The following is a 27,513-nucleotide window of genomic DNA, read 5'->3' as shown; positions in this document are numbered from 1 at the left end:
TACATTATTTGGGTAAATTGACTTCTCTTCCCTGCATTCCATGTTGTTAATGTTTTAGTCAGTGCTCCTGGTTTCTTTTTAGATCTTTCACCCTGTCCTTTTCTTTGCCCACCCCTTTCCCTCCTTGACTGCCATCATAGCACAGGGCTGAGGAATACTGCAGCCACTAATTTTGCATAACATTAACGCAGTTGCATTGCAGACATGAGCTCGCTGATGAAAGCATGTGAACGCATGGCTGTTGCGTGTTTATGTTCAGACAGCCTGTAAGATTTTGGTATTTTGTATGATTTTAATGCATCCAAACTTCCTGTGCAGTACGTCTGTCCAGCATGCTGCGGTCTCCACCAGCACGGCCGCTGTCGCTCTGTCCGCTTCCGCAGCAGCTTTGCCCAGTCAGCTCCCCGCTGAGCTGCAGCTATCCAATCAGGTGCCTGAGCAGCCTGCTGAACCAGCCTCCGTAGGCTCTAGCCATGTCAGGTAATGCTGCATGCTTCTGCGTCTCTGCTTCTGTCGTATTATGTCATTGCCATTGCAATTCTATGGTTTGTCATTTTTGATCTCTGGTTTGAGTGTGTGATGCAGAAAATCTTTGCACAGTGTTTGATTTTTAAATTAAAGCTAAACTTCAATGTGTGCACAAGTGTTCATGTACAGTAGGTCAAGACCCATGGATTTTGCTTTAAAAGGTCTCAGGTATATAAGTTTCCTGAATCTGGAACTTACTAAATCTGAGAAATTTTCTAAAATCTTTCACTTTAAAATTTTTTAATTGGAAAAATGTGCTATTTTAAAACGGGTCCTATGAGATGCTTGTGAATGAAATTAGATTTGATAGAGCCGATCTATTTGTCTTATCCAATTGGAAATCAATCCTCCAGTGCAATTAAATTATGATTTATAGCTCTTAACATGTTCAGCTTGATCTTAACAGAAATTAAATCAGCCACTGCTGCTTCCATGTATCATTATTGCTGTATCATTATTGCTACATAAATGTGTTTTTGTTGTTTTGTTAATAAGGATTATTTTCATCTAACTCTGGGTTTATAAATTAATCATCAAGCTGAATGATAAATCATTTAGACGGTTGCATAACATTTCATGCCTAAGCTGCCTGTGTTGTATTGGTCAGGCTGGGATATTTTGGGTTTTCATGTGTGTCAGCTAGAAGCTGTAATAAACTTGCATTTGCAGACCCCACAGGTGCTTTCCTCATCAGTCACTGATCCACTGGCTTTCATAACTCTTTTATAACTCTGTCTTCTGCAGCTTTGGGTCACCCCCTGAGCCACAGGCTGTATCTCAAGCTGACCCTGTGGCTCACGAGGCCCATGAGGCCCCTGTTCTCCCCCCTGAGGGGCCACGCCACCTGTCGCTTGCTGCCTCAACCATTTCAACTGCTTTGACTGCTCAATCTAGGTACACTGCTAATTGGACCGAGTTGAGGAGGTCTTCAAAACATCACCACTCATTATCACTATTCTCTCTTTTTTTAAGTGGACAATATGTAAATCCAGTCATTGGTCTGATTGTGGATTATACAGTTTGCGAATTAGCAGTCGTACATGATTCTGTCTTCATTTGTTAGCTGCCCTAGACACCTAGCTGTTAGTAAATCCACAAATTACTGGTAGCTTACATGAATATAAGGGGGTATCCTTGTTATCTTACATTGTTTTAGGGAAATTCTAAGTAGAATGCCTCCTTTATTTCCAAACAGTCGTATAATTCAGACCCTACATATGGCATAAAGGTATCCGCTATACTAGAGACTTACATTCCTTTACACATTCAGTATATTCACATTCGACAGCTAGAGAAAAACATGAAAAAATCTGAACTGAACCTCAGTCAATCGTTTATGCCTCTCTCATTGGCTCCCATTAAGAAACCATGTGTATAAGAAAGGGCCGCCGCCCACCTCTGCGCTGGAAGCTTTGTCAATCACTCCACACTTCTGCACCAGAGCTTTGCCCAAAATCAAGCAATCGGGAAAAGCAAAGAAAGTCAGGTACAGACATCCACCTGGCTTAACTTAATAGAGGGGTGTGCAGAGTGGCTGAGGATGCTGGGATACAGGGCTACAAAACCAGGAAAAGGAAATGTGACCTTAAAATCTGTTGAATTGCAAACATTTATCTTTAGCCAGTGATTTTTTAGCAGTCTTGCCATCCTTGAGTTTCATGTGCTCTCATGCCATGGCCTGAGGTTTTGTGTTAAATTATAGCTTTTCTTTTTTTTTTTTAGCGAAGCCGTTTGAAAGTTTCAAAGGGATAAAATACTAACTTAATTCTTAAAATAAATTACGTGACTCAAACTTTGATTTAAAAAAAAAAAGCACTGGTATGACTTTCGACTGGTAATATTTTGTACAACAGCACTAAATAAAAATGTGTAATGCATTGTACACTCAGCAGCCCCTTAAAATAAAAAACATCTGTACACCAGATTCAGGCAGTTATCTAATTAGCCAATCATGTGGAAACAATGCTGTGTATAAAAATCATACAGATAAAGGTCAAGAACTGTAGAGTCTGTTATGTGAGAAAACCCTTGAAGGTCAGCAGTTTCTGAAATATTTAAACCAGCCCAGCTGACACCAACAACCATGCCAGAGTTAAAGTCACAGGGATCATATTTTTTACCTCAATTTTGATGTTTAATGTAAACATGAACTTAAGCTCTTGATCTGTATCTGCATGATTGTATGTACTGTGCTGCTGCCACAAGGTTGGCTGTTTGGATAATTGCATGCACTGAGCAGGAGTACAGGTGATTCCTTTGAGTGTATGAAAGTAAGTCAGGTAACCCGTGTGTGAAACTAGCTACATCAGCAGGCCTGGTTACATTTACATTTGCTACAAGGGCTATGATTTTTACATAAATCATACATGGCACTTGATCAGCTGCACAATTTTCTTCAATCTTCATAATGGCACAAATGCTGTGATGTCATGACACAGTATTCTGATGTGACAGTGAGAGTGAATGTAGTGCACAGCTCCACCATCCCACGCTCGCCAGTGTTCACTCTGCACGTCCCCTGCACGCTCTCTCTCTCTTTCTTTCTCTTCCTCTCCCTTTCTCCCTCTCAAACACACATACACACACATGAACACATGCACAATACTAACAAGCAACTCTCTGTGACCTGGAAAACCGATTGGCCTGAGTTCACTCAAATGCCCTATTGTGTACTTTCAATTAAATGTTAAGAAAAACAGTTGGTTGAAAACGATGCTGAACTCTGATCTAGGGCTTCATGCATGCTTCTTTAGTGCTCGTGCTCTGTTCTGTCTTTGGTTTATGACTTCATCAACTTTCAGGATACAGTGTGGACTGGAGTGAAACTATTGTGGGGTGATGAGACTTTGGTAAACATGTGTGTGTATACTGTACTGTATATAATATATGTTTAAAATGATCTTAATGCAATATACTGACAAGTAGTTTCTCTGAAAGCACACTATAGATAGTATTACTTGTACATGAAATGAGATACTTGTCCTAAACCGAATTAGGATGTGCTAAGGCATCTAAAAATGGCACAGAGGTGCAGAGGGTAGTTTTACTGTCTCACCAACCCAGGGTTCCCAGTTCAATCTTGAACTCAGGTTACTGTGTATGCTGGGCTTTGCATGTTGTCCATGTGGTGTTCCTCCAAGTTCTCCAGTAAACCCTTCCCCCCCCCCCCCCCCCCCCCCCACACACAAGAAATTTCAGTAGGTGGATTTTTCAACAGTTTTACTTTAAAACGGTACCGTTGTACATTATAATAGTTCAGAGGTTAACAAGCTATTGTTAGTAACCTCTGAACTACTATAACACAATTCGTTTATTGTAGTACCTCATGGTAACTAAGATTTGTATACACTCACTGGACACTTTAACAGGAACACCTGTATGTCTGCTCGTTCATGCAATTGTCTAATCAGCCATTCACAATAGTTACAGGCTCACAGAAACTTGATGGTTTAAGATTGTCTAATAGGAGTAGAACTCTGTGTGGTCTTCTGCTTTTGTAACCCGGGTCACTCAAATTATTCTGGATTCTGACAACAGTACTGCTGTTCACTGGATCGTTTGTAGGCCTGTTTTTGACACCATTTTATTCTAAATTCTAAAAACTGTTGAATGTGAAAATCTTTCAAAAAAAAGATATATTTCTGAAATACTTTGACAGTACGTACAGTATGTGCATGGTTTTTGAACTGTTGCATAAATGCAGATGCTACCTTACATGTTTGTGGACATTTTCATTTGATAATTTATGAATGGGCTTGTGTACAGATGTTCATATTAAAGTGGCTGTTAAGGGTATATTAAAACATTATGCTCCCATGGTTTTTATTATGGTCCTTTAGAGAAACCATGTCTACCGCTTATTTAACTAAAGCTTTATTCTGGTGTCGTATTGTGAACTATTATTGTTATGCTCTTGACCGTGACATAACTATGGTTTTGCTGTGGTATTTCTGTTAAATGTCACTAATATTACAAATTCTAACAGACAGAGTATCGTAACCATAGTCGATTATTATAAGAGTTAGGATTGAGAGTCAAGCGTTTTAGTCAGCAAGCCAATGATGGAGAGCTTTTTCCTGTTTGGCTTGACAACCTTGTGTACATGGACACATCAGTATATATTTGTTTAGTTTGTGCTGAGTGAATGAGTGCATGTTTTCCATAGATAAAATGGTAATTTTCCATCCTGTTTTGTTGCCATGTTCACTTATACTGTAGCTTAGCGCAGTGACCTTCAGACATCTGTTTCTGCCACCCTCAGGCCAAGCAGAGCTAGATGTAAGAAAAGATCTGCTGATCTGATCTACTATGCTATACAGTGCAGTACTAGTAATAAAAAAAGGAAATATAGTAACTATAGTTACAATAGGCGTTTTTGCTGATGTTCAAATTTTTTTTTTTTTAGGGAAATAAGTGTTCAAGTACAAAACTAATGTACTGGCTTGAATCAGCTATTATTGTATGCAGCTATAGGTGTACATGGCGCTTGTGGAAACCATTTTTGCCTCTTTCTCACACACTTGCACCATCACTTTCTTTCACTGTCTCGAATTGTAGCTTCACCATGCAGTCCTCATCCAGTTACAGATCACAGTACCAAACCCCCGGCATCAGGTACTGGTGCAGCACTGTTTCTTTTCCAGCCCTGCCACCTTCTTTCACAACCTCCATAACAGTGTTAAGAGTGAATAACAATCCTACTCTTCTCTCTCTCACTCTCTCTCCCTGTCTGTTTCTGACTCTACAGACAATATTTATGCTTTATTAATGATGTTTCTTTAACCATTTGTGTTTTAACCCTTTCTGACCAATATGTAAGTGTGAAAGACCTGTGCTGACTGTGTCTCACCCCGGTGATGGTGGGTCTCTCTCTCTCTCTCTCTCTCTCTCTCTCTCTCTCTCTGTTTTAACACTTGACTTTTTGACACCAGGTTCTTTGTCTCTGCATATATGTGGGCTTTGATTGTTAAAAACAATACTAATTTTTACCTTAAAGATGAACAGAGAATGTCAGGTAAGGTCATGCGACACCTGGAGCTTCTCAAGTGGCTATGTTCAGGATATGATTCATTTTCTTACAATTAACGTCACATTATTCAGTAATCAGTTGTCAATTTAAATATGAAGTGAGATCACTGTAGGTGTTATTTTGTATTTCTTTTTCAGCAGTCAGTATGCACAGCAGCCACCTATGCACCAAGCTCCCTATACTCAACAGCCTGTTCACATTCAGTCAATTCCACCCAGTCATCAGGCTCCACCCATGCAGCAGAGCTCCATCCACATCCCTGTAGGTCCACCTCCAGCTAAAGTGGTCAGCACCGCCACGATTGTGCCTACAGCTTATCCTAGTGCTCCAGGTAGCTACAGTGCATCCAATCACACACCTGTATTGTAAGACTTTTCTGAGGAACATTAAAACACGCCTGTAGGTTTATGACTGTCACCTAAGGTCTATTAACTTTTTCCCTATAAAAAATATTGCCAGCCTTCACCAGTAATAGGCACAAATCTCTATGACTATGCAGATTGGTCCGTCAAGGCCTCCTACATGTATCCTAACTCACTTTAGTTCTGACTTTAGTCCTTCAGTATAGTCCACGTACGAAAGATCAAGACTTTATGTTACAAAATTTTTGCACATCCATATACTTAACCTAAACACAATAACACGTAGTTAATTACATATCAACTAAATCCAGTAGAAATATTGTTTAGAAATACAGTTTAAAAATGATGGTTTAAGACTTTCAGCTATGTTTAATGTTGTTGTATCTTGTGATTGCAGTGCCCGAGTGGCAGGCGGAAAAGCCACAAAGAGGCGTCCATTTCAGAGACGGTAAACTCTTTCTTGAATTAGCCTGCTACACAGTTACACATCACGGCAAAAGCATACACTGGTTGTTGAGCCATTTCACCTAATTGGACTTTTTGGATGACATTTAAAATCATCTGTAAGGAATAGACAGGCATTTCTTCTTCTTAGGTCAGTGTCCCAACAGAGAGCTTTAACACACAGTCCAAGAAGAGAGCTTCAATGGGCAGGTCCCAAAAAAGGCTCTGAGACAGGGCACTAGGGGAGGATCCTAAAAGAGATCTGTAAGATAGGGGTTTCAGGAGAGGGTGAAAAGAGCAAATACCAAAAATAGGTGCTAGGATAGGGTGACAGAGGATAAGAGACAGTCCGAACAGATTGCACTAAGACAGTTCCAAAAACGCTTTAATGTAATGCAGTTTTAGACTAATAATTTAACAGTAAGTTGACTTGCCTAGAGAAATGAAACACACCATGTCATTCTACCCAAGTCAACGTAAATAATTGGAAAATATCAGCTTGTACCCAACCAAATTAGCAAATGGCATAACTGCCTATGCATCACCATTATTCATCAAAACATATTTTATAAAGTATTGAATGATTTCTTCCAAGTGTTTTAATCAAACTTTTTTTTTTCTTTTGGCAGTCCCTGTTCAGGCCCCCGCTCCTGCTCCAGCCCCTCCTTCTGCCCCTGTTCATGGTTATGTTCCCACCCCGCCTGCTCCCGCCCCTGGGTTCACCCAGTCTTCCAGTAGACCCCCATGGGTAATGGATGACACTTTTGCTCAGAAGTTTGACCCTGGCAAGACCACTACAACCAGCGTCAAAGTGCAGCCTCTTCCCACTGCGGCCCCACCACCTCCTGCTTACATCCCCAACCATTCTCCTGCCCCTGCTGCCCCCAGCCCTGCCTCGGGCCAAGGCCCTGCCCCCTTTATCCCTGCCCCTTTTTCACCTGTGGCTCGTGGGGTGGCACAGAGAGCAGAGCGATTTGCTGCGAGCAATAGGACACCGATGTGTGGATCCTGCAACAACATTATCAGGTGTGAAATATTGAACGTGCATACAAAAAATAAAGCACAGAAATCCATACAGTTAGCTAAACAGAACAGTGAGTATATATGTTTTAATTGTTTAAACACTGCTGTGGTGTAGGGGGCCTTTCCTGGTGGCGCTGGGCCGCTCGTGGCACCCGGAGGAGTTTAACTGCCATTACTGCCATACATCTCTAGCTGATGTCAGCTTTGTGGAGGAACAGAATAATGTTTACTGTGAGAACTGTTACAGAGAGTTCTTTGCCCCTACCTGTGCCCGCTGCAACTCTAAAATCATGGGAGTAAGTTTTAGCACCTGCACACAGAAAGAGACACACTTAATCACCCACATAGTTCTAAACACGGTACATGTGTAGGAAGTCACAATGCCCACTGTGTCCTAAACAGGAAGTGATGCATGCTCTGCGGCAGACCTGGCACACCACCTGCTTTGTGTGTGCTGCGTGTGGGAAACCGTTTGGAAACAGCCTGTTTCATATGGAGGATGGAGAACCTTACTGTGAGAAAGGTAGTGTAAGAGTGGAATACTTGCTTTAGATGACGTTCCCTGGTAGTAGATATTCAGCAGTCTATTTTTACTTCTGCCTAATTCATTTATGCGATCAACACATTGTGTAATTATAAAGTCAGTTTAATATTAGAGGTGCTTCTCATTAATAAAGCTCTTACCATGCGACAGATTTATGTATCTGAGGAGCGCTTTTATAGGGAAATAAACAATAGCACGATGGTGTGTTGACGTCTGTTGGAAATCAAGTTCATTCATGTTCAATCACTTATGTTATAGCCATTAAAGCGGCTCTTGCCTTGGCTTTTCTTGAAGTTAATAAGACAAACTTACAGCTTGTTCCTAAGAAATTATAAGGCACATCATCCTCCATCTTGAAGATGTTACTGGTAAAAAATAAATAAATAAAAAAAAACAGCTTTATTTCTGACTGATACAAAGTGCTGAGACTGAAGATTTTTCAATAATCGTATCCTTCTAGAATTAACCAACATGTTTGTAACCTTTTAATGAACTATTAGTTTTGGGTTATATGGTGCGTAGAAGTCCTTGCGCATGAGTTATATTATTAGAATGTTTTAGAATGATCAAAACAAGCTGTGGTGAGTTTTATTTTGCAAAACAGTAATCAGCACTGGTGTCATAATTCTGTTCATTTGCTCTTGAGGTTTTCTCTTGTGATCAGATGAAGTGTTTTTTTTTAGGATTTAATGTGAACTTCATGAGGGTTATACCTATCCACAAGTTCTTCCCATTGCTACAAGGACTAATTTAACAAAATAAGAGCTTAAATTGTAATTGTAAAAGGTTCGCAAAAAATATATATATTCTGTTGCATTATTTACAGTAATGTGCAAAAGTCTAGGGTGCCAGTATACTAGTTTAAGGTCTGGACTGAAAATGAGAGACAAAAAAAGTCCTTCAGGAAGCCTGGAGAACCGGTTTGCCCCTTCGGAAGCAAATGTAAAAAAATATGAAAACCTTTGCACAGAACTGTACATGTTTTGTTATTAAATCAGAACTTCCCCCGACTTCTCTTACAAGTGTAGGTTTTTAGTGCATTTTTATTTATTTTATTTTTTTTATTCTCTCAGATTACGTTGCGCTCTTCAGCACTAAGTGCCATGGCTGTGATTTCCCAGTGGAGGCTGGGGACAAGTTTATTGAAGCTCTTGGCTACACATGGCATGATACCTGCTTTGTGTGTACGGTAAGAACTTCAAATATTTTTAAATATCTGCATTCTGCACTGTCATGTAAATGCCATCGATTGTTACAGTAAATCACCTCCTCACTTTCACAATCTTCCGCAGGTTTGCCATGTCAACCTAGAGGGCCAGCCGTTCTATTCCAAGAAGGACAAACCTTTATGCAAGAAGCACGCTCATGCCATCAACGTGTAGATCCAGCAGGAGTACAGTGATTGTGCTGGTCCCTGCATTTGCCTTAAGATTGGTTTGAGCTCTTTTAGAGAAGAATTCAAAATCTTATGACAAAAAAAAACAGCCTAGATATATATTTAATACTAATATAAAAAGATAAGTTGATACAATGTTATTTTTTGATTTAATACAGAAAGGGTGAATTTAGTTTTGTGTCATTTCGGGCTTAGATAGATCAAGTTGTTTAATGCAATTTCCTATAGAGTGAACATAAAGAGCTCTAAGTGTACACCGTGAGAAGGAAAATTAGTTGAACTTGAATTGATTGTACCATCATGCATGTTGCATTTGCAATGTGCTTATTTTACTTAGATGTTGATTGGGTTTTTTGTTTTATTGTTAAGCTTTTTATCTTACTAGAATTTAATATTTTACTTTCATTGTGTTGGGATTGTGGATTGTGTAGATTTTTCATTGGTTAATTATTGCAACGCACACCTAGAGAGAGGCAAGTTAGTATTTTTTATTTTAGTTAGGAACACTTGGTATGAGGTGTAATAATGCGTTGTAACTTAAATCAAGTGGTTAGGTGTGAAATATGTATTTGAAGCAAAGTGTTCGTGATTTGTTTATACTCAGATCTTGTCATTATCGATGTCGAGATTACATCTGGTAATGCCTGTAATGTTCCCGTGTACCTGTGCCTTAAACCCCTAAACGAGAACCTTAATAATATTTTTGTTTAATGATTTTCACAAGAGGTTTTATTTATATACATCAAATTTTATGAAAACTAAGAGATAATGTTCTAACACTGGTACCATGAGGTGACTTGGCAGAGAGTCGACTGGTGTGCTGTTGTTTTATTGCTGAGTTCATTTGATACCTAATTTATTTATGTTTTGTGTATGTGTGACCAGCAATGCATGGATTGTTTAAATCTGTCTATATACCGTTCCAGGTCCGCTGTTATGAAATAATTTTACATCTGGCCTGTTGATCTATATATCCAAATGTCTGTCTTTTGATTTTTTAAGCGAAAAAACAGAACGAGCATTTGCATGTTCTCCTCATTTTTATGTGGGTCTTCTCAGGAAAAAAAAAAAAGAACATGTTGGTAGGTGGGTCGACTATCCTAAATTGCCCTGTGTGATGGGTATGGTTGCCCTGAGATGGACTGGAGTCTTATTCAGGGTGTATTCCACGCTCACACCTAGTGTTTCTGGGATAGACACCGAATACACCGTTATCGTCACCAGGACAGTATTTCTATCAGTATATCTCTAAAGATAAACGAATGAATGGATAAACACAAAGAATAGGAAAAATAAAAAATAAAGCAGAACTTGATTGATTTTGATGGTGTTATGCAGTTTCTGCAGTTGAATAGGGATTTATTTCACTCCTGTTAATTATTCTGTGTGTATTATTTAGCCGTGTATTTTACCGTAACTCCTTAAAGATTACACCAATGAAAGTAATAATGTAAAATTATTTTAAGTTGTGTAACACATGGCTAATACATGGATTTATATACCTTTCTCTCTGGAAACACATTTTACTGGACAGTGTCTCAGAACACAAGCAAGTGATCATCTCAACTAGTAAAGTAATATTACAGTATGTAGCTGTATATGTAGAGACAGGTTGAAATTATGGTAATGTGTGCAGGAATGGGAAAGAATTTTATGTTGAAAAATACAGTACAGTAATTGTATTGGGGACATTTTCTCATATATTTATTTGTTTTCCATTGAAATACTAATTGTCTCACTGCAATGATCTACTGTTTCTCTGTTGTACAACATTTGTACAGCTTTTTTTTTTGTTACAAACAAAAGCAGTTTTGTTGAATTTTCTAAAATTAATAATGCTCCGCTTTATACCCTGACCTATTCAGAACTGGGCATATAACCTAGTAAAAAAAAAAAAAGGTATACAAATTGAAATGACGAAGTGTCTAACTGATGGCTGGTGTACTTTTCCAAAATATATTGATTTTTTGAGTGGATTGCCTACTGTAGATTTCCAGTGCTGAACTGTACTGTAGAAGATAACGTATACAGTATATTAAATCTAAAACATTTTCTTAACAGTTGCTTCACTGAATGTGCATGCCTTCCATTCCCTGTCCCATTTGCTTCAGCCTGCCATTTTAGCACATGGGGCAGCACAACACTGCAGTGGGCAGCATGACTGCCTCACAGCTTAAGGTCCTGGGATCGATCTGGAGCTCAGGTTACTGTCTGTGTGGAGTTTTTCATTCTCCGCATGTTAGACTGGGTTTTTAAAACTTGCACGATTGGCTGTGCTGAATTGCCATTAGCAATTTAAAGTGCTGATAGTTTTAGTTTGACAAAACATAATAAAAGGTTAATTGTAGGATAAATCCTGTCATCCTTCACGTGTGAATGAGTCTGTAATTCCACTAATGTAGTTTACACAGAAGATGAATTATGTTCTTGATTTTGCTGTCAGGTTCCAGTTAATTAAGAGGATAATTATATTTTTGTTTCAGAAAGTATGGAATTTATTTCTTTTCTTTGTTTGGTTATGGATATTATATTAATTTTTGTTGCTTGTATGATCATTTTCATGTCACGGTACACAAAAAATTACCAATTTATTAATCTCTTTATTCATTCATCAGTCTGTGCCAAACAGTGCACTACCACATGGTAGAATTTGGGAGTAAAGAGTATGAAGTAGTGTTCAAGGAATTCAACTGTTACACTGATGTGTAATATTTGAAGGGGAAATGACATAGTAAGTTATATGTGCGCCTCTGTGAATGTATTACCATTATTTAATTATTATTATTATTATTTTTTTTTTAATCCCTGATTTAATATATGCTTGCACTAGCCTAATATTAGCTGCCAGAAATGTACAAGACTTCCTGTGTGTCATTATTATAATAAACATTATTTTGCAGTATAACAATTTTGCTTGTGGTTTGCTTTAGGTAAAATACAGCCACAGCAAATTTATTTAGCTTTAAGACAGGTTTTTATTTTTTTTGGTAAATGTTTGTAGAACGTACAACAATTTTAGTCATTAGTAAGAGAACTAATAATTATTCCTGGTGAAAAAAGATCACAAATGTTGTCTGGCTTAGTTAAAAATAAAATTTAAATGAATAAAAGGGTAATGAGCAGTTTGGGAGATAAGAGTGTCGGCTTAGCCGGTTAATGTGACCCACTTAGAAAGCATGCATTCCTACCACTAAAGCATAGTGCATCCCACTCATTTGCTGCCTCATCAGGTGAACCCATGTTGTCTGTGCATTTTTTAGGTAAACAGATATTAACAGTAACCCCTCTATGGCTATATTTGTCTCTCTATTTCAACCCATCCATCACTGGAAAGGAAAGGACATTATATATGTGCTTAATAATTCTCATCACAGCAATGACAATCACATTTAGAAGCTGAAGGTACAGTAATGCATCTGACACTGTACACCAACCAAAACTAATTAGAGAGCAGAGACGATGGACTGTAGTTAGAAACTGATAACTGATTGAAAACTGGAGATCAGTGCATGGAAAAAATTTTTGGAGACTTGCTGACTGCAAACTTAGAATCTGATCTACTATAACAATGAAGAATAGTGTTGCCAAACCAGTGTCATGACCCAAATATCTGGTCAGTAGTGGTGCATGGTGGGCTTTTCCCACTGCAGGGTGTGTTCAATTACACGGTTCATGATTTAAAAAACTTTCTTACAGTTTGTTACACCATTAGTATTACTCACACCTTCAAGGTTGATGGTTCGATTCTCACCTTAGGTCCGTGGAGTTTGCATGCTCTCCCCATACTTGGTGGCTTTCGTTCACGTACGCTGGTTTCCTCTCTCAGTCGAATTAGCCTGAGTATGCAAATTGCCCATAGTGTGTGAGTGTGCGCATGCTTGTGTGCCCTGTGATGGACTGGCACGCCATCCAGGGTGTATCACACCTCATGCGCCGAGTCCCCTGGGCTAGGCTTCAGTCCTCCCGTAACCATGTATGTACAGGATAAGTGTTATAGAGAATGAGTGAGTGAGTGTTTAATGGGTGTAAAGTGTAGAGAAACAATGGTTTTGACTCTGTTCATTAGTTTAACTAATTGCCTTAATGTTTGAACAGCTAGAAGATGTTTATACTGATGGTGGTTTGCAAAATTTATTTATAGATAAAGGGGTCTCTGGGTTCAAGTTTTGACAAATTATGCATAGCAAGACAGGCAGACAGAATGATAGATCACTTTGTTCATCCAAGAGGGAAATTTACCTATTACAGAAGCACTAAGACTTGAGCCAGCCCTTATTTCTTCATACTTTGCTTCTTGCCAGACTTTCTTGTATTTTTAATGCAGTCTTGAGGAATAGTTCTCCAGGCTTTCTAAAGGACTTTTTTTTTGCATTTCATTTTTGGCCAGGTTTTGCCTCTCATTTTCAGTCCAGTCCCTAGACCTGTCCAGATCCAGAGAAACAATTTTGTTTGTTAAGCCCCACAGTGATCTATGAATCATTTAATCATAAAAAAAAACCCATCTAAGTACCTTAAGGCATGAACCAATGAGAAACAGGTGCAGATGATGACATACGATTAGGCCGGTGATTAGTTTACTTGTGATGCTGAATGCTAAGTGATGAGGAAAAACAAGAGGGGAAATGAGGTTGCTGGTAAGGTTGTTACATAAACAACCTATTTCTTAATTGTATCTTTAGGCGGTTTGTAGTTGGTCACAGTTAAATATCTGTTGTCGTTTTTATTTTATTTAATCTAAAAATATTAAAAGTAATTTAATATTGTAAAAAAGAAAAAAAAAAGAATATTTATCTATTTTCCATACCACTTGTTCATTGTAGGGTTGTAGTGGCCTGAAGTCTATCCTAGGGAACTTCGGTCACAAGGCAAGGCACATCCTGGATCAGGAGCCGAGCACACACACACACACACACACACACACACAGACACACACTATAGGTGATTTAAAAATGCCAAGCAAGCTACTCTGCATGTCTTGGACTGTGGGAGGAAACTGGAGTACCCAGAGGAAATCCTTTTCTTCTCCGGACAAGCTTTTATCCGGATGCCCCAAACAATCAGAAAGGAGAGTCATCAGAGAAAATAACTTTCCCTCAGTCCTCCGCAGTCCAATCCCTGTGCCTTTTGCATAATATCAGTCTGTCTCTGATGTTTTTCCTGGAAATAAGTAATTCTTTGCTACCCTTTTTGAATTCTATGGACACTATCATCAGTCCTGTGTCATGAAAACAGTAAAGCATCCTGAGACCATTCATGTGTGGAGTTGCTTTTCAGCCGAGGGAGTAGGCTCACTCTCAATTTTGTCTAAGAACACAGCCATGAATAAAGAAGTGAACAAATCATCCTCTTTGTGAAAATGAATATTTCAGTCATTCCCAAAACTTTAAACGGCTGTATAATGTGTATTCCTGGGTTATAACAGATATTTATTAGAAATACAATGACCGTCAAATAGATAAAGATGAAAGAATAGATTAAAGTGGCCACAGAGATATCCTGTAGCAGGGACTGGCATTTCTGAAGTCATGACCGGCTTGTCCGCAGGGAGGCGCCTCTGAGCTGTTGCTTCTCTTCGGTAAATGAGATTGATTTGTCTCGGCGCGGTGGAGAAATAGTTTAATGTTGGTGGGGGTTCGATGGAGAGTTTATTCGAGTCGTGGGCAGCTACTGAGTCAGTCTGCGCTCAGGGTGTCGCAGCCGTGAGGAGAGTAAATTCACTGGATCAGATGAACTAGCTTTGCTTTCCGGAGGGATCGACCTGCTCGCTGCGGGAGAACTTACTCGGACTGTTTGGAGGTCGCAGCGCATTACACCAGCTGTATTAGGCGTTTCACTTAAAGTCGACGACAAATGGCAGAAGGTAGGCGAATAAAATAAAAACTGACTGAGTCTTAATCTTTCGTCGCATTTTTTGGGGGAGTGTGAAAGTTTACGCTTTCGTTTTCCTGTTTATTTTCACATCGACGTCTGTAGCGAGCCATCTTACCTGTCGCCGGAACTAGCTAGTTATCTCACACTAACACACACTCTCTCTGCCTCAGCGACAGCGTTGGGTGGCTTATTTCCTAATTATAACCACTTCAATAATTTTTTTTCATACAAATTATACATTTTAATAAACTTTCTCCACGCTAGGTTTGAGAACTGCGCTGTTTGCTAAACTACTAGCTACGTGGTCTCGCTTGTAAATGTTATTGTTCTGTGGCGTGCTAGCTCCTGCTAACATACGCAAAGAAATTCATGTCCAGGCTAGCTAACAGGCTTGTTTTTTTTTTCAATATGGTTATAAAAATGTTTATTATTATTATCATTGTTGTTGTAACAGTGCTTTTTATATTACATTTGAATATTACGAGTTGGCTAATTTTGCAGCTTAGGTTTTCAAAGTTAGCTTGTTACGAAGTTAGCAAACTACAAAAAGAAGTGAACGTAGGATTTTATTTCTCGCTAGTGTTGGTGCCTGCCGTTGACAGGGAAAGACTGTTTGTAGAAATAGTTAAGTTTAAAGCTAAAAATAAGCTAATCTGCTTTAGTGTAATAAGGGATGATCTGGGTTGAAGCCCAGAGACATGTCTGCCTGCAAGAAAGATGTTGTTTTTGTTTTGTTTTTTAAAAAAAAGGAAAGTCACAATTTTGTTGGATGTGAGATCATTATATGGTATTGGTTTCCACTGGTTTGGTGGCTGAATATTAGGTAATTGTACAAAATTGACCTAGCAAGATTTTAAAACTACTGTCATTTCAAATTATTACAATCAATGGGAAACAGAGGATATAGAAAAGTTGATGTTTACCTCTTGTTTACTCCTAGTTGTACTTCTTTCGTCGCCAGCCAAATACACTCCCTGTAGGGGCCAGGGGTAGCTTAGTGGTTAAGGCATTGGACTGCGGTTCAGAAGATCCCAGGTTCAAACCCCACAACCACCAAGTTGCCACTGTTGGGCCCTTGAGCAAGGCCCTTAACCCTCAACTGCTCAGATGTATAATGAGATTAAAAAAATGTAAGTCGCTCTGGATAAGAGCGTCTGCCAAATGCCTAAATGTAAATGTTCAGAAATCGGAGTGAAAAAGTAGATCGGCTAAGATTAAGTTATGTCTTAAAATGACCCCAGCACAGTAAAATTTACTTATAGCACTTCAGCAGGTAAAAAAAAAAGTACTTTCAGTAAAATGTTCAGTTTAGTTTTTCTAATTCATATTTTGTGTTACAGGTGTTTGTATACATTGAGCAAGTAGATTATTAAATCCACCACATAACTGTTCTTCACATCGCTTTTACTCAGCGTTTTGATTTCGCTTATATCCAAGCACTGCACAAGTTTTATTAAATTCTGTCCAGCGCCCACAGTTTAAGACCTGCCTAGTATGCTGTCAAAATTAGCTGTTTCTTATCTTGCACATAGCTGCTCATAATTTCACTTCTTCTATAACATTTTGATTTCATTTATGGCTCAGGTCTTTCTGGACAGACAGACAGATTTTTTTTTGAGATTTTCATTGTAAAAAACATAAAGATATCATTGAAAGAGCGAGTTCCAGACAAAACCGGAGTTTAATTTTTTATATATATATATATATATATATATATATATATATATATATATATATATATATATATATATATATATATATATAGATTTTGTTACGTGTACCTTTACCTTAACTTACCTGTTTAGACGCTTAGTTCCATAAACCACAATTGAACGAGTATGTCTCCATCAATTCCCCATTTGTTGTTTTTAAACCTATACCTTGACTTACTTTATAAATGTATTCAAACTGTTCACAGTATCATCGCAGTATCATCTTCGATGTACACCTGTTGTGATAGGTGTAAAACTTTTCAGTATTGTACACCTACTGTTTTTATCCATTTTTTGCTATCCGCATTAAAACAGTTTTTAGAATGTTGGTGCCACATTGGATGCCAATCTAAAAGCTAATGAGAGATATGAGCAGCTGGAAAATTACTGAATTCATTAAGTATAAGAATGTAAATGCTGTTCAGTGTCGTCAAGTTTTAAAGCTGTTTATAAGTGCAGTTAAAAAATTGGTTAAATGTTTTAATGCAGAATAAGGCAAAATAATCAATTTATGATCAATATTCTCTTCTAACAAGGCTTCTAATGTAGCACATTAAACTGAAAGCCAGCTCAAGAAAAAGCCAAAAGCTTGTTGGGTGATGCTTGTTGTTGCATCTCTCACATTATATTTTATTCAAGGCTAATTATAGTCCTTGTTATTTTCTAAGTTTGTCTAAAGATAAGGCGACTGAGCACCATAAGCTGGACAGTTAAGCAAGCATGTTTCTGGTTTTGTCAGTGTTTACATTATTCCATGTCCAGTCGATCAGCCTGGCCAGGCCGTGCTCAGGCTGATGTGTGTTGTACAGCGGGTGGTGCGATTCAGATTCAATGCTGTAGTTGGGGCATTGTGGACAGTTTCTTAATGCTTTTGGTCTGTGGTCTACATTCAGGCTTAGTTTAAGTCCTTTTGGAGAACTCCTTTCAGGGTGAAGATATTCAGTTTTTTTTTAGAGCTGATGTATAGACAGGAAGAACTGAGTCACTGGCTTGCATGTGTGTGCCGGAGTGTGTCGTGCCCAGTAATAACTTTTTTAGTTTAGACTTCTTATCAGCCACCGTGGCTTTACAGTTGGGATTATATTGTCACCTGTTTTTGTTGCATGCTTTTGACAGTATATACTTGTATTTTTATATTTGCTGGTTTAGTCTTTTTTTTTTTTTTTTGTAAAATAAAAGGAGGAACACAATGGACTGGGCCTCAGTTAAGAAATAAGGAGGGTTTCTTTTTTTCCCCTCATCTTCTTGAAACAAGGGTGAACAAACCAAATAGCTCGGATGTCAAATGCAAATCATTCTGGCTGTAGATATGATTAGCCAGTTGTTTTTTTTTGTTGTGTCCGGCTGGTCTGCATACAGTATGACCTAGAGATTAGCAAATACTTTCTTAGTCAGAAAAGTCTGTGTCCCCCAAAAGACTTCGACAGGCAGCCGTAGTACTTTGAGGTTCAGTCTTTCCCGCTTGCAGTCTAAAATCTGGTTTTAATTGTAGAGACTGGGGGAGGGAGCTGAGTCTATCTGCTCCTTCACCTACCGTTCCATGCCTAAAGCATGAGCTGGTACAAGGTCAAAAAACCAGATGGGACTTAATGCTGTGCTGCGGGTCCGAGTTCTTTACAAAAGCGAAAGTTAGACACTCGGCTGTATACATGTGCCAAACAGCTGTACATTCCACAGCTTCTCTTGCAAGTCTGATTTTGGGAGAAACAAATTTAGCACTGGAAAAAAATTAACAAAAGAAAAGAGAGGTGAGAGTAGGCCATGTGAAATTGGTAAAATGTGGACTATATCTGTAGTCCTTTTGTCTGTTTTAGTGGTGAGAGTGTAGGCGCATGAGCATGGAATCCACATGAAATGTACTGAAGGGTTAAAGAGTGGATTGTAGTGCTAAGGTTTTTTTAATTTCTTATAATGTCATGGGTTTTTGCATAAAGTAGATATGTGATGCAAATTTTTGTCTAATGAAATGTACATTTTGACTGTAGACTGTGTAGACACTAGAAGAAAAATATTCTTCTGCTGAAGAATATTGCCAGGGCAATCTCAATCCTTATTTGATCACAGTTAAAATATCTCTCTACTAACACTATTTGTATCTCTGTGTTTTTGCAAAATCCCTTCTCTGATGTAGTCATGGCTTTCCCAATTCTTATTTTTTTGCTTACGTCAAGATGAGTGATAAGGAAAAACCAAAATGGGGTGCTGTTCCAGCCACCAAAACAGCTACAGCCTTCAATCTGTCTTGGCACAGATTTATTGGAAATCTAGCTGAAGTTCATGCAGTAGATATTTACTCAGCTGGTGTTTTGGTGATGTTGGACATAACATATGATTTTAATCTTCACCATAACTGTTTCACCTTGTGTTATCGTACGGCCTGGCTATTGTAATACAAACTGTTTCAACATGTGATTTAAAAAAAAAATGATTACCAGTCACAATACATTTCATTTTTAGTGGTTAGTAAGGGTAGACATGGAGCATTTGCTTGCATGTTGTGCTTTGCTCAGACAAGACATTGTATTTGTTTTTTTGGGCTTGCTGTGTACAGTTTAATAAAACGATATTGTATTAGCAAAAGTGTTGTGTTGATGCATGTCAGCATGGCTGTGACCACATACGGATTAATGCTATAAACTATCAAGTACGTGAGGTTAGGGGCAATGTGGCTGAATGTTATTAACGGTTAAATTTTTGCTTTGCTGGCAGAAATAGTTCCTGAAGTGACCGTCATTTCACCGGAATCTTACTCATATTGGTTTGTACGTTCACGTTAAAGGTGATTCTGGTAAAAATGTTATGTTTTAATTAGGGATGCACCGAAATTTCGGCCGCCGGAAATTTTCGGCCGAAATAGCATTATCGGTTTCGGCCGAAACGTAAGAAAGCGCCGAAAATAAAAGCCGAAATTGTCGCCACGTCTCTCCCATCCTCCCGTCTCGTTCGCGCTGTCATTACGCATCAAACACGGAGTATGTCGGCGGTTTGGAAGCACTTCAAAGTTTCAGATGAGGACAGCAAAGTTGCAATAATTTTAATTAATTTGTAGTTTTTTTAATACAAACAAAAAGAAAATATTTTAAACATGTTTTTTAATGAAGACATTTTCGGTATCGGTTTTCGGCCAAGTGCATCCAAAAATTTCGGTTTCGTTTTCGGCCCAGAATTTTCATTTCGGTGCATCTTTAGTTTTAATTACCAAAGTTGTATTTCTTGAAAGTATCCTTTCCCATGTCCACTATTTTTCCTCGCACCACTTAGGGAAGGCTTTTGTAAAAAAAGGAGGTTTACATGGTGAACAAAGACAAGTGAAGTAGATAGTAGTTTTGAGTGTGGAATTATCCGTCTAGGAGTTTTGCCAAATGCTAAGTGGAGCTGACCACATGAGATTTTAAAGCGATGAAGATTCAAAAAAATAGACTAGCTTCAGATCTCTTATCTGAAGCATGGCTTTAACTCACCCCCATACACCTCCCCCCCAATCCCGTTACCGAGTACGCTAATCACATGATACAAAGTGCCATATTATATAAAGCCATTGTATCACCGGAATCTTACTCATATATACAGCAACACAGGTCAGGCACACGAAGCGTGTACGGTAAAAGGCAGCTAATCATAAATGAGTTTGGGAAATTTGCAGTAGAAATTAGTGCGCCTAATGTCCTCTGCTATTTGGGATGTGGAACAGAGCGGGACGTTTTGCAAGGCTTGCCTTATTGAAGTCAGGACACAGAAAGGCAGCAGATCAAAGCTTTTCTATCACCTTAAGCAACAATTCAGAGCATTACATGCCATTACAAGCATTAATTCCAGTAGCATAAATTCATGTGTGTCTACTTCTAAAAGTCAGTAAGAAATTACAGATGCTGTAAACCTTCCACATTGCTAAAGACAAGCAGGTTCCTGTATACACTGTTACAAAAGAGGACTTCCAAAAACGACCAGGGAAAAGCGATTCAAAATCCCTTCACAAACCTGTTTTTTGCAGGACAAGTGTTCATTTTCAGCTCCAGTAAGTGAAATATTTGGCCTTCACCGCAGGCTTATCTGGTCTAGATGACTGGACCTTATAGGAGTTTAGCCCCCTATGCCCTAAACCTCATGCTTGCAGATAACTTCTTTCGTCAGTGAGCGCACGAGGGAAACATCGCACACTAAATAAAATAAGCATTAGCACCATGGCGCTTAGTCGAGGAGCAGCACGTCTGTTACTCTTGAGATGTTTTCGCAAGTAACATTTTTCAATTCTTTTTTTTAAATGATAATTATACTGTGTTTAACTGTCACTTTAAACATCCTTCAGTTTAATGTAGATATTGAAGTATTTGGTATACATATCAAGTTATGAAATGAGAAAACAGTGTCTGCATTAGATAATGTTTTCAGCTCATCGTTTCGATAATTGTTTGGTAATATCCGGAGTACAGTTCATTTAATTTGTGCTTGAGTCATTATGATTTTTATGTGCATGAAGAGTTGTTTACTTTTTCCCGCTATATTTTAGATTAATGAATGAGTTTTAAACACGCTTTTTCAGTCCTACATGCCCTTCAGTTATTCTCTCTTTCTCACTCTCTGGTTTGTTTCAATTTACATAGTGAGAAAAACAAAACCGAATAGCAAACAAACACAAAGTTACGAAAGTTTTGCTCTGACTCAGGCTGAGCAACTCTACCAATAGTTGTGAAAGAATCCATTTAACAATTATTTAAACACCCCAGACGTAAACTCATTCATTTTATTTATTAATTTAAAAAATAAATTTATGTATTTTCACCCTGGGATTATTTGCAGTAGCATGAGAAAGGTATTTTGATAGACTTCATTAAGTCACTCTGGATAATCTGAGGCGTTGCTGTAAACGTACAGAATGTGTTAAGCATACCGCATTAAAATCATGTACACAACCACTGAATAATAAAGAAAATACTTCTTTAGTGATGTTTATGCTCCCAAGAGGAGCATTTTTTTTTTAAGTATTTCTGCTTGCAATTTTATTTTAAAACCAATACCAGCAATGAGTTTTTCTTATCTAGTTTTTGATTTATAATATTTTATCCGCCTTGCATTGAACTTTAGTATGCTGATTTTGTGACTTATCTTTTTTTTTGTTATTGTTGACCAAAACAAACTAGCACTGGTTAGTTGATTGACCTTTCTGTCAGGGGAAAAAAAAAAGTTTTGTTGTGCAAAATCCCCCCCCAAAAAATGTTTTAATTCGAACTTTGTGTGACAAACTGCTTTTCTGTCAACACAATAGAAAATAGTTTGAATGTTCAATCATGTATGCATTTATTTTTTTTTTTGTCCAAAGTGAAATAAAAATAGGTCATGAGCCTCATGATGTTTGGGTGCTGTGTCATATACAGTAGAAATGCTTTATCCTTTATAACTTTTCATGCAATTTACAGGAATTAAAACAAAATACCATAATAACCGATGAGTGTAGATCTCCATTCAAGACATAGTTAATAATAAGTGTTTGCTGTGGTTACACAATTCTAAATGTTAAAAACGGGTCAGTTCTGTTGGAAAGTTAATTTGGTGATGGTTGCAGGGGCACTGCGCGTCAGACATTAATGAAGTAAACAACTGGTCTATCAAGCTTGTTTGATGAAAAAGTAAAGTATGGGAACACGTCAGACCCGAGACACCACTTAAACCGTAACCATTCACCTCCTTCAGCAGCCATCTAAAGCAGACAGACACGTTTGGTGCCCCTGGTCCTGAGGCAATTACTTATACATTCACAAAGTACAGGCCATGTGAGGTGGAGACCCTTAACTGACTCAATAACAACCAAATTACTTGAGTATGTTAGCATTCAGCACAGCATTTGAAGCAGACAATACAAAAGAAAAAACACGGTCTCTGGTAGAAAATAGTCCTCCAGCACGCAATTCCTGAGCTCTGTAATGGAGACATGCCTGGAATGTCTGAAAGCTAATGGTCCTTAACTGCCAGCTAGAATTATTTTGTGTTCAAGATAGGGGGAAAACTAGTAACGATGTGTTATATTGGACTCTTCCCATTTTGTAGATGGTTAGTTTAAATATTTTTTGTTGCTCATTCATTTTTTATGTACATTACTGTATTCCTCTGTACAGACTCATTGTCCTGGAGGCAAACCCTTTCATCACACCGTCACTGTACCTATTTTTTTTACACCACAAGTGCATGTTGGTTAGATTACTGAGAGTCTATGTATATCTCAAAAAAACAAACAAACAAAAAAACTATCTACTCTACGTCTCAGAAGAGCCTACAACAGGTCACAGGTGACGGTCAGTATGTTTACATGCACAGTTGTTTTGAGTTATGGTTATAGCTTGTCTAGGTCATTTAATTGGACTATTGCTCTTCTCCCATTATACCAGCACGGCAGGGGAATCGATATATTGATGGTAGCATGTCCGGCTCCGTTACAATAGGTAGTGATACGACCTCTTTCTGCTTGTAGGAAGGTCTTTCCGGTTAATCCATTACGTCACAGAATAAAACAAACAAGATAACTGACAAAAACAAGCATGTCAAGCGGTGAAAAGATAAACGTTACAGCTCTGTCTATTTCATCTACTTTCAACCTTGTGGTTATGGTGTTCTCTGACGGTAGATGACATCGCTGTGTTGTTAGCACTGACTCCCGCTGTTAGGCATTTCTTTCGACTTCCCAGGTTTGAAAACCGTGGAGTATGTGCGGAACGAGTATGCCGATTTCTGTGTCCAGTTGAGTTATATGTTTAAGAAAAAGCTTGACTCTCAACTGCGTTATCTGAGAGTGCTAGTTCGACTTTGAAGAAAATTTGAGTTAGTCAGACTGAAATAACACGTGTTCACATTTATTTTAAAAGTCTGGTTTCATTTGGGCTGATGCAATTAGTCAGACTCGAACATCATGTCTACATACTGATCGTTGTTACTAGTTTCAGGTATGCAGTGTAATTCCAAAGAAGTACCAAATTGGTTTTCTTAGCTTTTTGACAATGTAGGTTAGTCTTTCCAAGCAAGATAAGTTCCTCCATTCACATCCCTTGAGTGGGTGAGTCCATGCTTTTCCAGAATTGTGCAATTATCTTACAAAATCAATAAGTACACACAATCCCAAGTACACAGTTTGGCACGAAAAGGAAAGTATTTTTTTTTCTCCCCCAACCATATAACACAAACATTCAACCACATTATGCAATTCAACCACAATTATTATTATAGTGAGTGTACTTTTTTCTCTTTACACTTTAAATAAATATTTGGTGCTTTGATTGGTATCTGGCTTAGTCTAGCTGGTGTAAGACACTGTATGTCCCTATCAGCCATATACAGTATATTAAAATAGCTTAAGTTTTGTGTTTGTGGATTAAGTGTGAGCCTTTAGACAGGCTGCTTTCCAGTACTTTCCACTTCTCAAACTTCTTGGAGGTTGAAGCTTTTGAGTATGTTAATAAGTCATAAAATCGAGAGAATGTTGGCAACAATTTAGTAAATTGTCCATCTCCTGAGCTGGGAGAAAATTATTAATGTACAGTGAAACCTCGAATTGTGAGTAACGTGGTTTGCGAGTGTTCCGCAGGACGAGCAGTCTAATTAGAGAGGTTAAAGATCTATCTCTGTATCATCTGTAAAGAGAGATTTCTCTCTCTGTATCAGCCTGCTTCATTGGACACTGTGTCTCTCTCTCTCTCTCTCTCTCACACACACACACACACACACACACACACACACACACAGACCCCTCCTACTTTCGCCTTCACACACACACACACACACACACACACACACACACACACACACACACACACACACTCTTTCTCTCTGCTCTACACAGAAACACTGCTTTGTCACAATTCTTTTTAAAGGTAAAGTGCAGGTTAATTTGTTTTATTTCTACTTTACAGCAGTGATTCCATTAGTGTGTCGCTCAATCGAGTGTCATTAGAAAGATTTCATGTTTATTGCGTATTGCGTGTGTGTGTGAAAAGAGTAGAGGACGGGTAAGTGCGTAAGACAGAAGAGGGAGAGGGGAGCTTACTCTAGATTCACACAAATGCATACACACACACACTCAGTGCCTGCACGCACAAACGGAAACACTTATCTTTCGGGATTTATTTGTACATTTTTTTCAATGGTAAAGTGCAGGTTAATTTGTTTTGTTTTTGCTTTATATTTTGTGTTTATTTTTTATGTATTTATTTTTTTGGGCTGTGGAATGATTGAGTTTCCATTATTTCTTACAGGAAAATTTTACTTGGATTTCAATTGTTTTGGAATACGAGCTTGCTTCTGAAATGAATTATGCTCGTAATCCAAGGTTCCATTGAAATTCCAGTTTCATTTAAGAATTTTTTTAATTGTTGTGGTTAAATTAACCGCTAACACCTTTAACTATCAACGTTTTCTTCTATGCTCAGTTTTTCAGCAATCCTGACCTCATTAATGAGGACTTGGCCCGAAACATTCTAATGCTAACAATTTGCAGCTACAGCCAATTTATAACCAGCTTTTTTTTTTTTTTTACTTTATTGATGTGTATTACCTGTATCTGGCCATGCATCCATCTTTTTCCTTGAAATCCACAGATGATATTATTCTTGATCTAATACATTTGGTGTATGCAATAGAGTGATGGCATTTTACATGCCATCACTCTAATCTCTCCAACCTAACTGAGATTTTCGTATGTTTATAAGGACAACGGTATGATTTAAAGCTGATCAATCACAGGGCATTATTAGTGAGTCTCCTTGTACTTGAAATTACACAAACTCAACTTTATACAAACTTTTTTCTTGTTTTTTTCCCTCACAGTTCTTGTATATATTTTTCTAAGAATGGTAAATAATAAATGTCATCTCATGCGCTGTGCAGATTGGTCTGGATAGCAAACAGAAAACTCCACTGATTTATCAAAACTGGATAACACCAGTATGCTTTGTTTTCCCTTCCTTTAAGTTGTCGTCACTTACTGTAACTCATTGTGCCTGTACACGCAAAGGCAGAGCACTGCCAAAGTGTGTTCTCTTTATTGAGAAGTATTGAAACTAAGCAAAAAAAAGGATTTCGCAAGCTTGCGAACTTTAACAACCCCCCCTCCTCTCCCAGCTAGCCTCTTGTGTTAGGATGTCAGTCATTTCCCAGCCTGATTGAGTTCCCCTGGAGGTCTACAGGAGTGTATTTCAATCTGCGCTGCACAAAGAGTCGGGTTGCTCCGGGAGTCTGTGCCGTGGTGGCACAGAGCAGGAAGGTGGTGGAGGTGGAGGTGGGGGGAGACCAGCAAGATCGGATTTCTTATGGCTGCCTGCGTTCTTTAGACCGCTTGCACCTTTTTAGAGGCAGCCCCCTCTCGGCTCTCTGACTAACGCTGGAGACAGGATGGCTGAGCAGCAGATGAAAAGCATTCGCTCCCCTCCTCACTAGCATCCCAGTCTCGGGAGCCTCCTGCACAGCGTGAGCCTGACCTGTTATTACACAAGTGGAGTTGGGACGGTTTGTAGTGAAGGTGGAGAAGGATGTGAGGGTGATTTTATTTATTTTTTTTTTTTTGGTCGACTTGTTCACTTTCTTTATTGCAAGAGTGAATCAGATTGCAAGCTCGCCCTGCAAGGGGAAAACTGACGCGGTGTATTGACGAAGCCCCCAGCTGTCCTTTAATGGTATTGATCCTGCTTTAAATACTCTCAGCTATCAGAGTAAATTATTTAGAGTGGCACCGGATATGCCAAATGCAAAGACAGGCCGGAACCTAGAGCAGTCCAAAAAGATTTTTGTCTCTTGTAAGATTTGGTGTATTACTAAGGGTTATGTCTCTAATTGTGATGTCCTTGTATCATTGAATTGATTGTGTACCCCTTTTCTATTTCCCTAAAGGTAAGCCTGTGAGATCCTTTCATGGAAACGGTTTTAGTATGTTATTGACAGAGTTTTGGAGTTTGTGGGTCCAGTTTAACATTTTTCACTTCAACATTTTTCCCCAAGAGGCCACGACTAATTTGTGCTGTGCCCAGGAACGATTGCTCCCAACTTCCTACACCCCCGGTGGCCAACAATTGCATAATTTGTTTTCTCTCTGTTCTTGGATGCCCTTGCTTATTAGCCCTCTCTGATACAGAAGGTGACCGTATGCATCTGTTTGGCTTGTGAGCCGTTATTAAACACGAGAAGAGAAGAACAAGGAAGTCAACTTTCGCGCTATGACTATTAGTTATATTTCTAAAAAAATTTGAATAGCAGCACAATAGCTTGCGTGCCTTCCTACTTTATCACCTGTGACTGTGTAGGTCAGGGGATGAGATTTAGTTTAGACTCAAAGATTTTGGAGTAGGCGGACGGGAATGATGATGTCGTGCCTAAACAGCGATCCACTTTTGTTCTCTGGTAAGATTGGCGTCCACATCTGATTGGATTCATGCCTGAGTACGCTGTATCATTCTCAAGACCATCTTTCCCAGTGGCCTTGGGCACAGTTCCTCAGAGTAGAACGATTGTGTTCTCACTGATCAAAATAAACCAGACTTTGGGGTCAAGTGTTCTTGGAAATGATACCAGGATCCTAATGTGAAAAAAGCTTTATGCAGCTAGTTTAATGGTTCTCGGAATAAAAATTA

General features: G+C 38.6%; 2 protein-coding genes across 2 annotated transcripts in view; both read left to right on the top strand.

The window, feature by feature from the left end:
- Window positions 1-1,696: 1,696 nt before the first annotated feature.
- On the top strand, window positions 1,697-10,630 carry LOC128529064 (LIM domain-binding protein 3-like). Its single transcript, XM_053502378.1, has 9 exons — window positions 1,697-2,014; window positions 5,086-5,142; window positions 5,695-5,888; window positions 6,317-6,367; window positions 6,993-7,389; window positions 7,502-7,682; window positions 7,789-7,909; window positions 9,004-9,119; window positions 9,223-10,630. The coding sequence occupies exons 2-9, from the start codon at window positions 5,093-5,095 to the stop codon at window positions 9,310-9,312; spliced, it is 1,200 nt and encodes a 399-aa protein (XP_053358353.1). The 5' UTR covers window positions 1,697-2,014; window positions 5,086-5,092; the 3' UTR covers window positions 9,313-10,630.
- A 4,283-nt stretch (window positions 10,631-14,913) lies between these two features.
- bmpr1aa (bone morphogenetic protein receptor, type IAa) overlaps window positions 14,914-27,513 on the top strand; it is a 36,187-nt gene continuing 23,587 nt past the window's right edge. Inside the window, exon 1 of the mRNA XM_053501483.1 lies at window positions 14,914-15,186. The gene's annotated coding sequence lies outside the window, so the exon portion shown is untranslated. The remainder of the gene's footprint in view (window positions 15,187-27,513) is intronic.

Source organism: Clarias gariepinus, chromosome 8, assembly GCF_024256425.1.
Source record: "Clarias gariepinus isolate MV-2021 ecotype Netherlands chromosome 8, CGAR_prim_01v2, whole genome shotgun sequence".
NCBI lineage: Eukaryota > Metazoa > Chordata > Actinopteri > Siluriformes > Clariidae > Clarias > Clarias gariepinus.
Note: the sequence above shows the minus strand (reverse complement) of the source record. Positions and strands in the feature narration are given on the sequence as shown.

Coding starts and splice junctions, on each gene's coding strand:
- LOC128529064 (XM_053502378.1), top strand. CDS start 5,093: ATGCAGTCCTCATCCAGTTACAGATCACAGTACCAAACCCCCGGCATC. Junction 6,368..6,992: donor AGGCGTCCATTTCAGAGACG/GTAAACTCTTTC, acceptor TTCTTTTGGCAG/TCCCTGTTCAGGCCCCCGCT. Junction 9,120..9,222: donor ATACCTGCTTTGTGTGTACG/GTAAGAACTTCA, acceptor AATCTTCCGCAG/GTTTGCCATGTCAACCTAGA.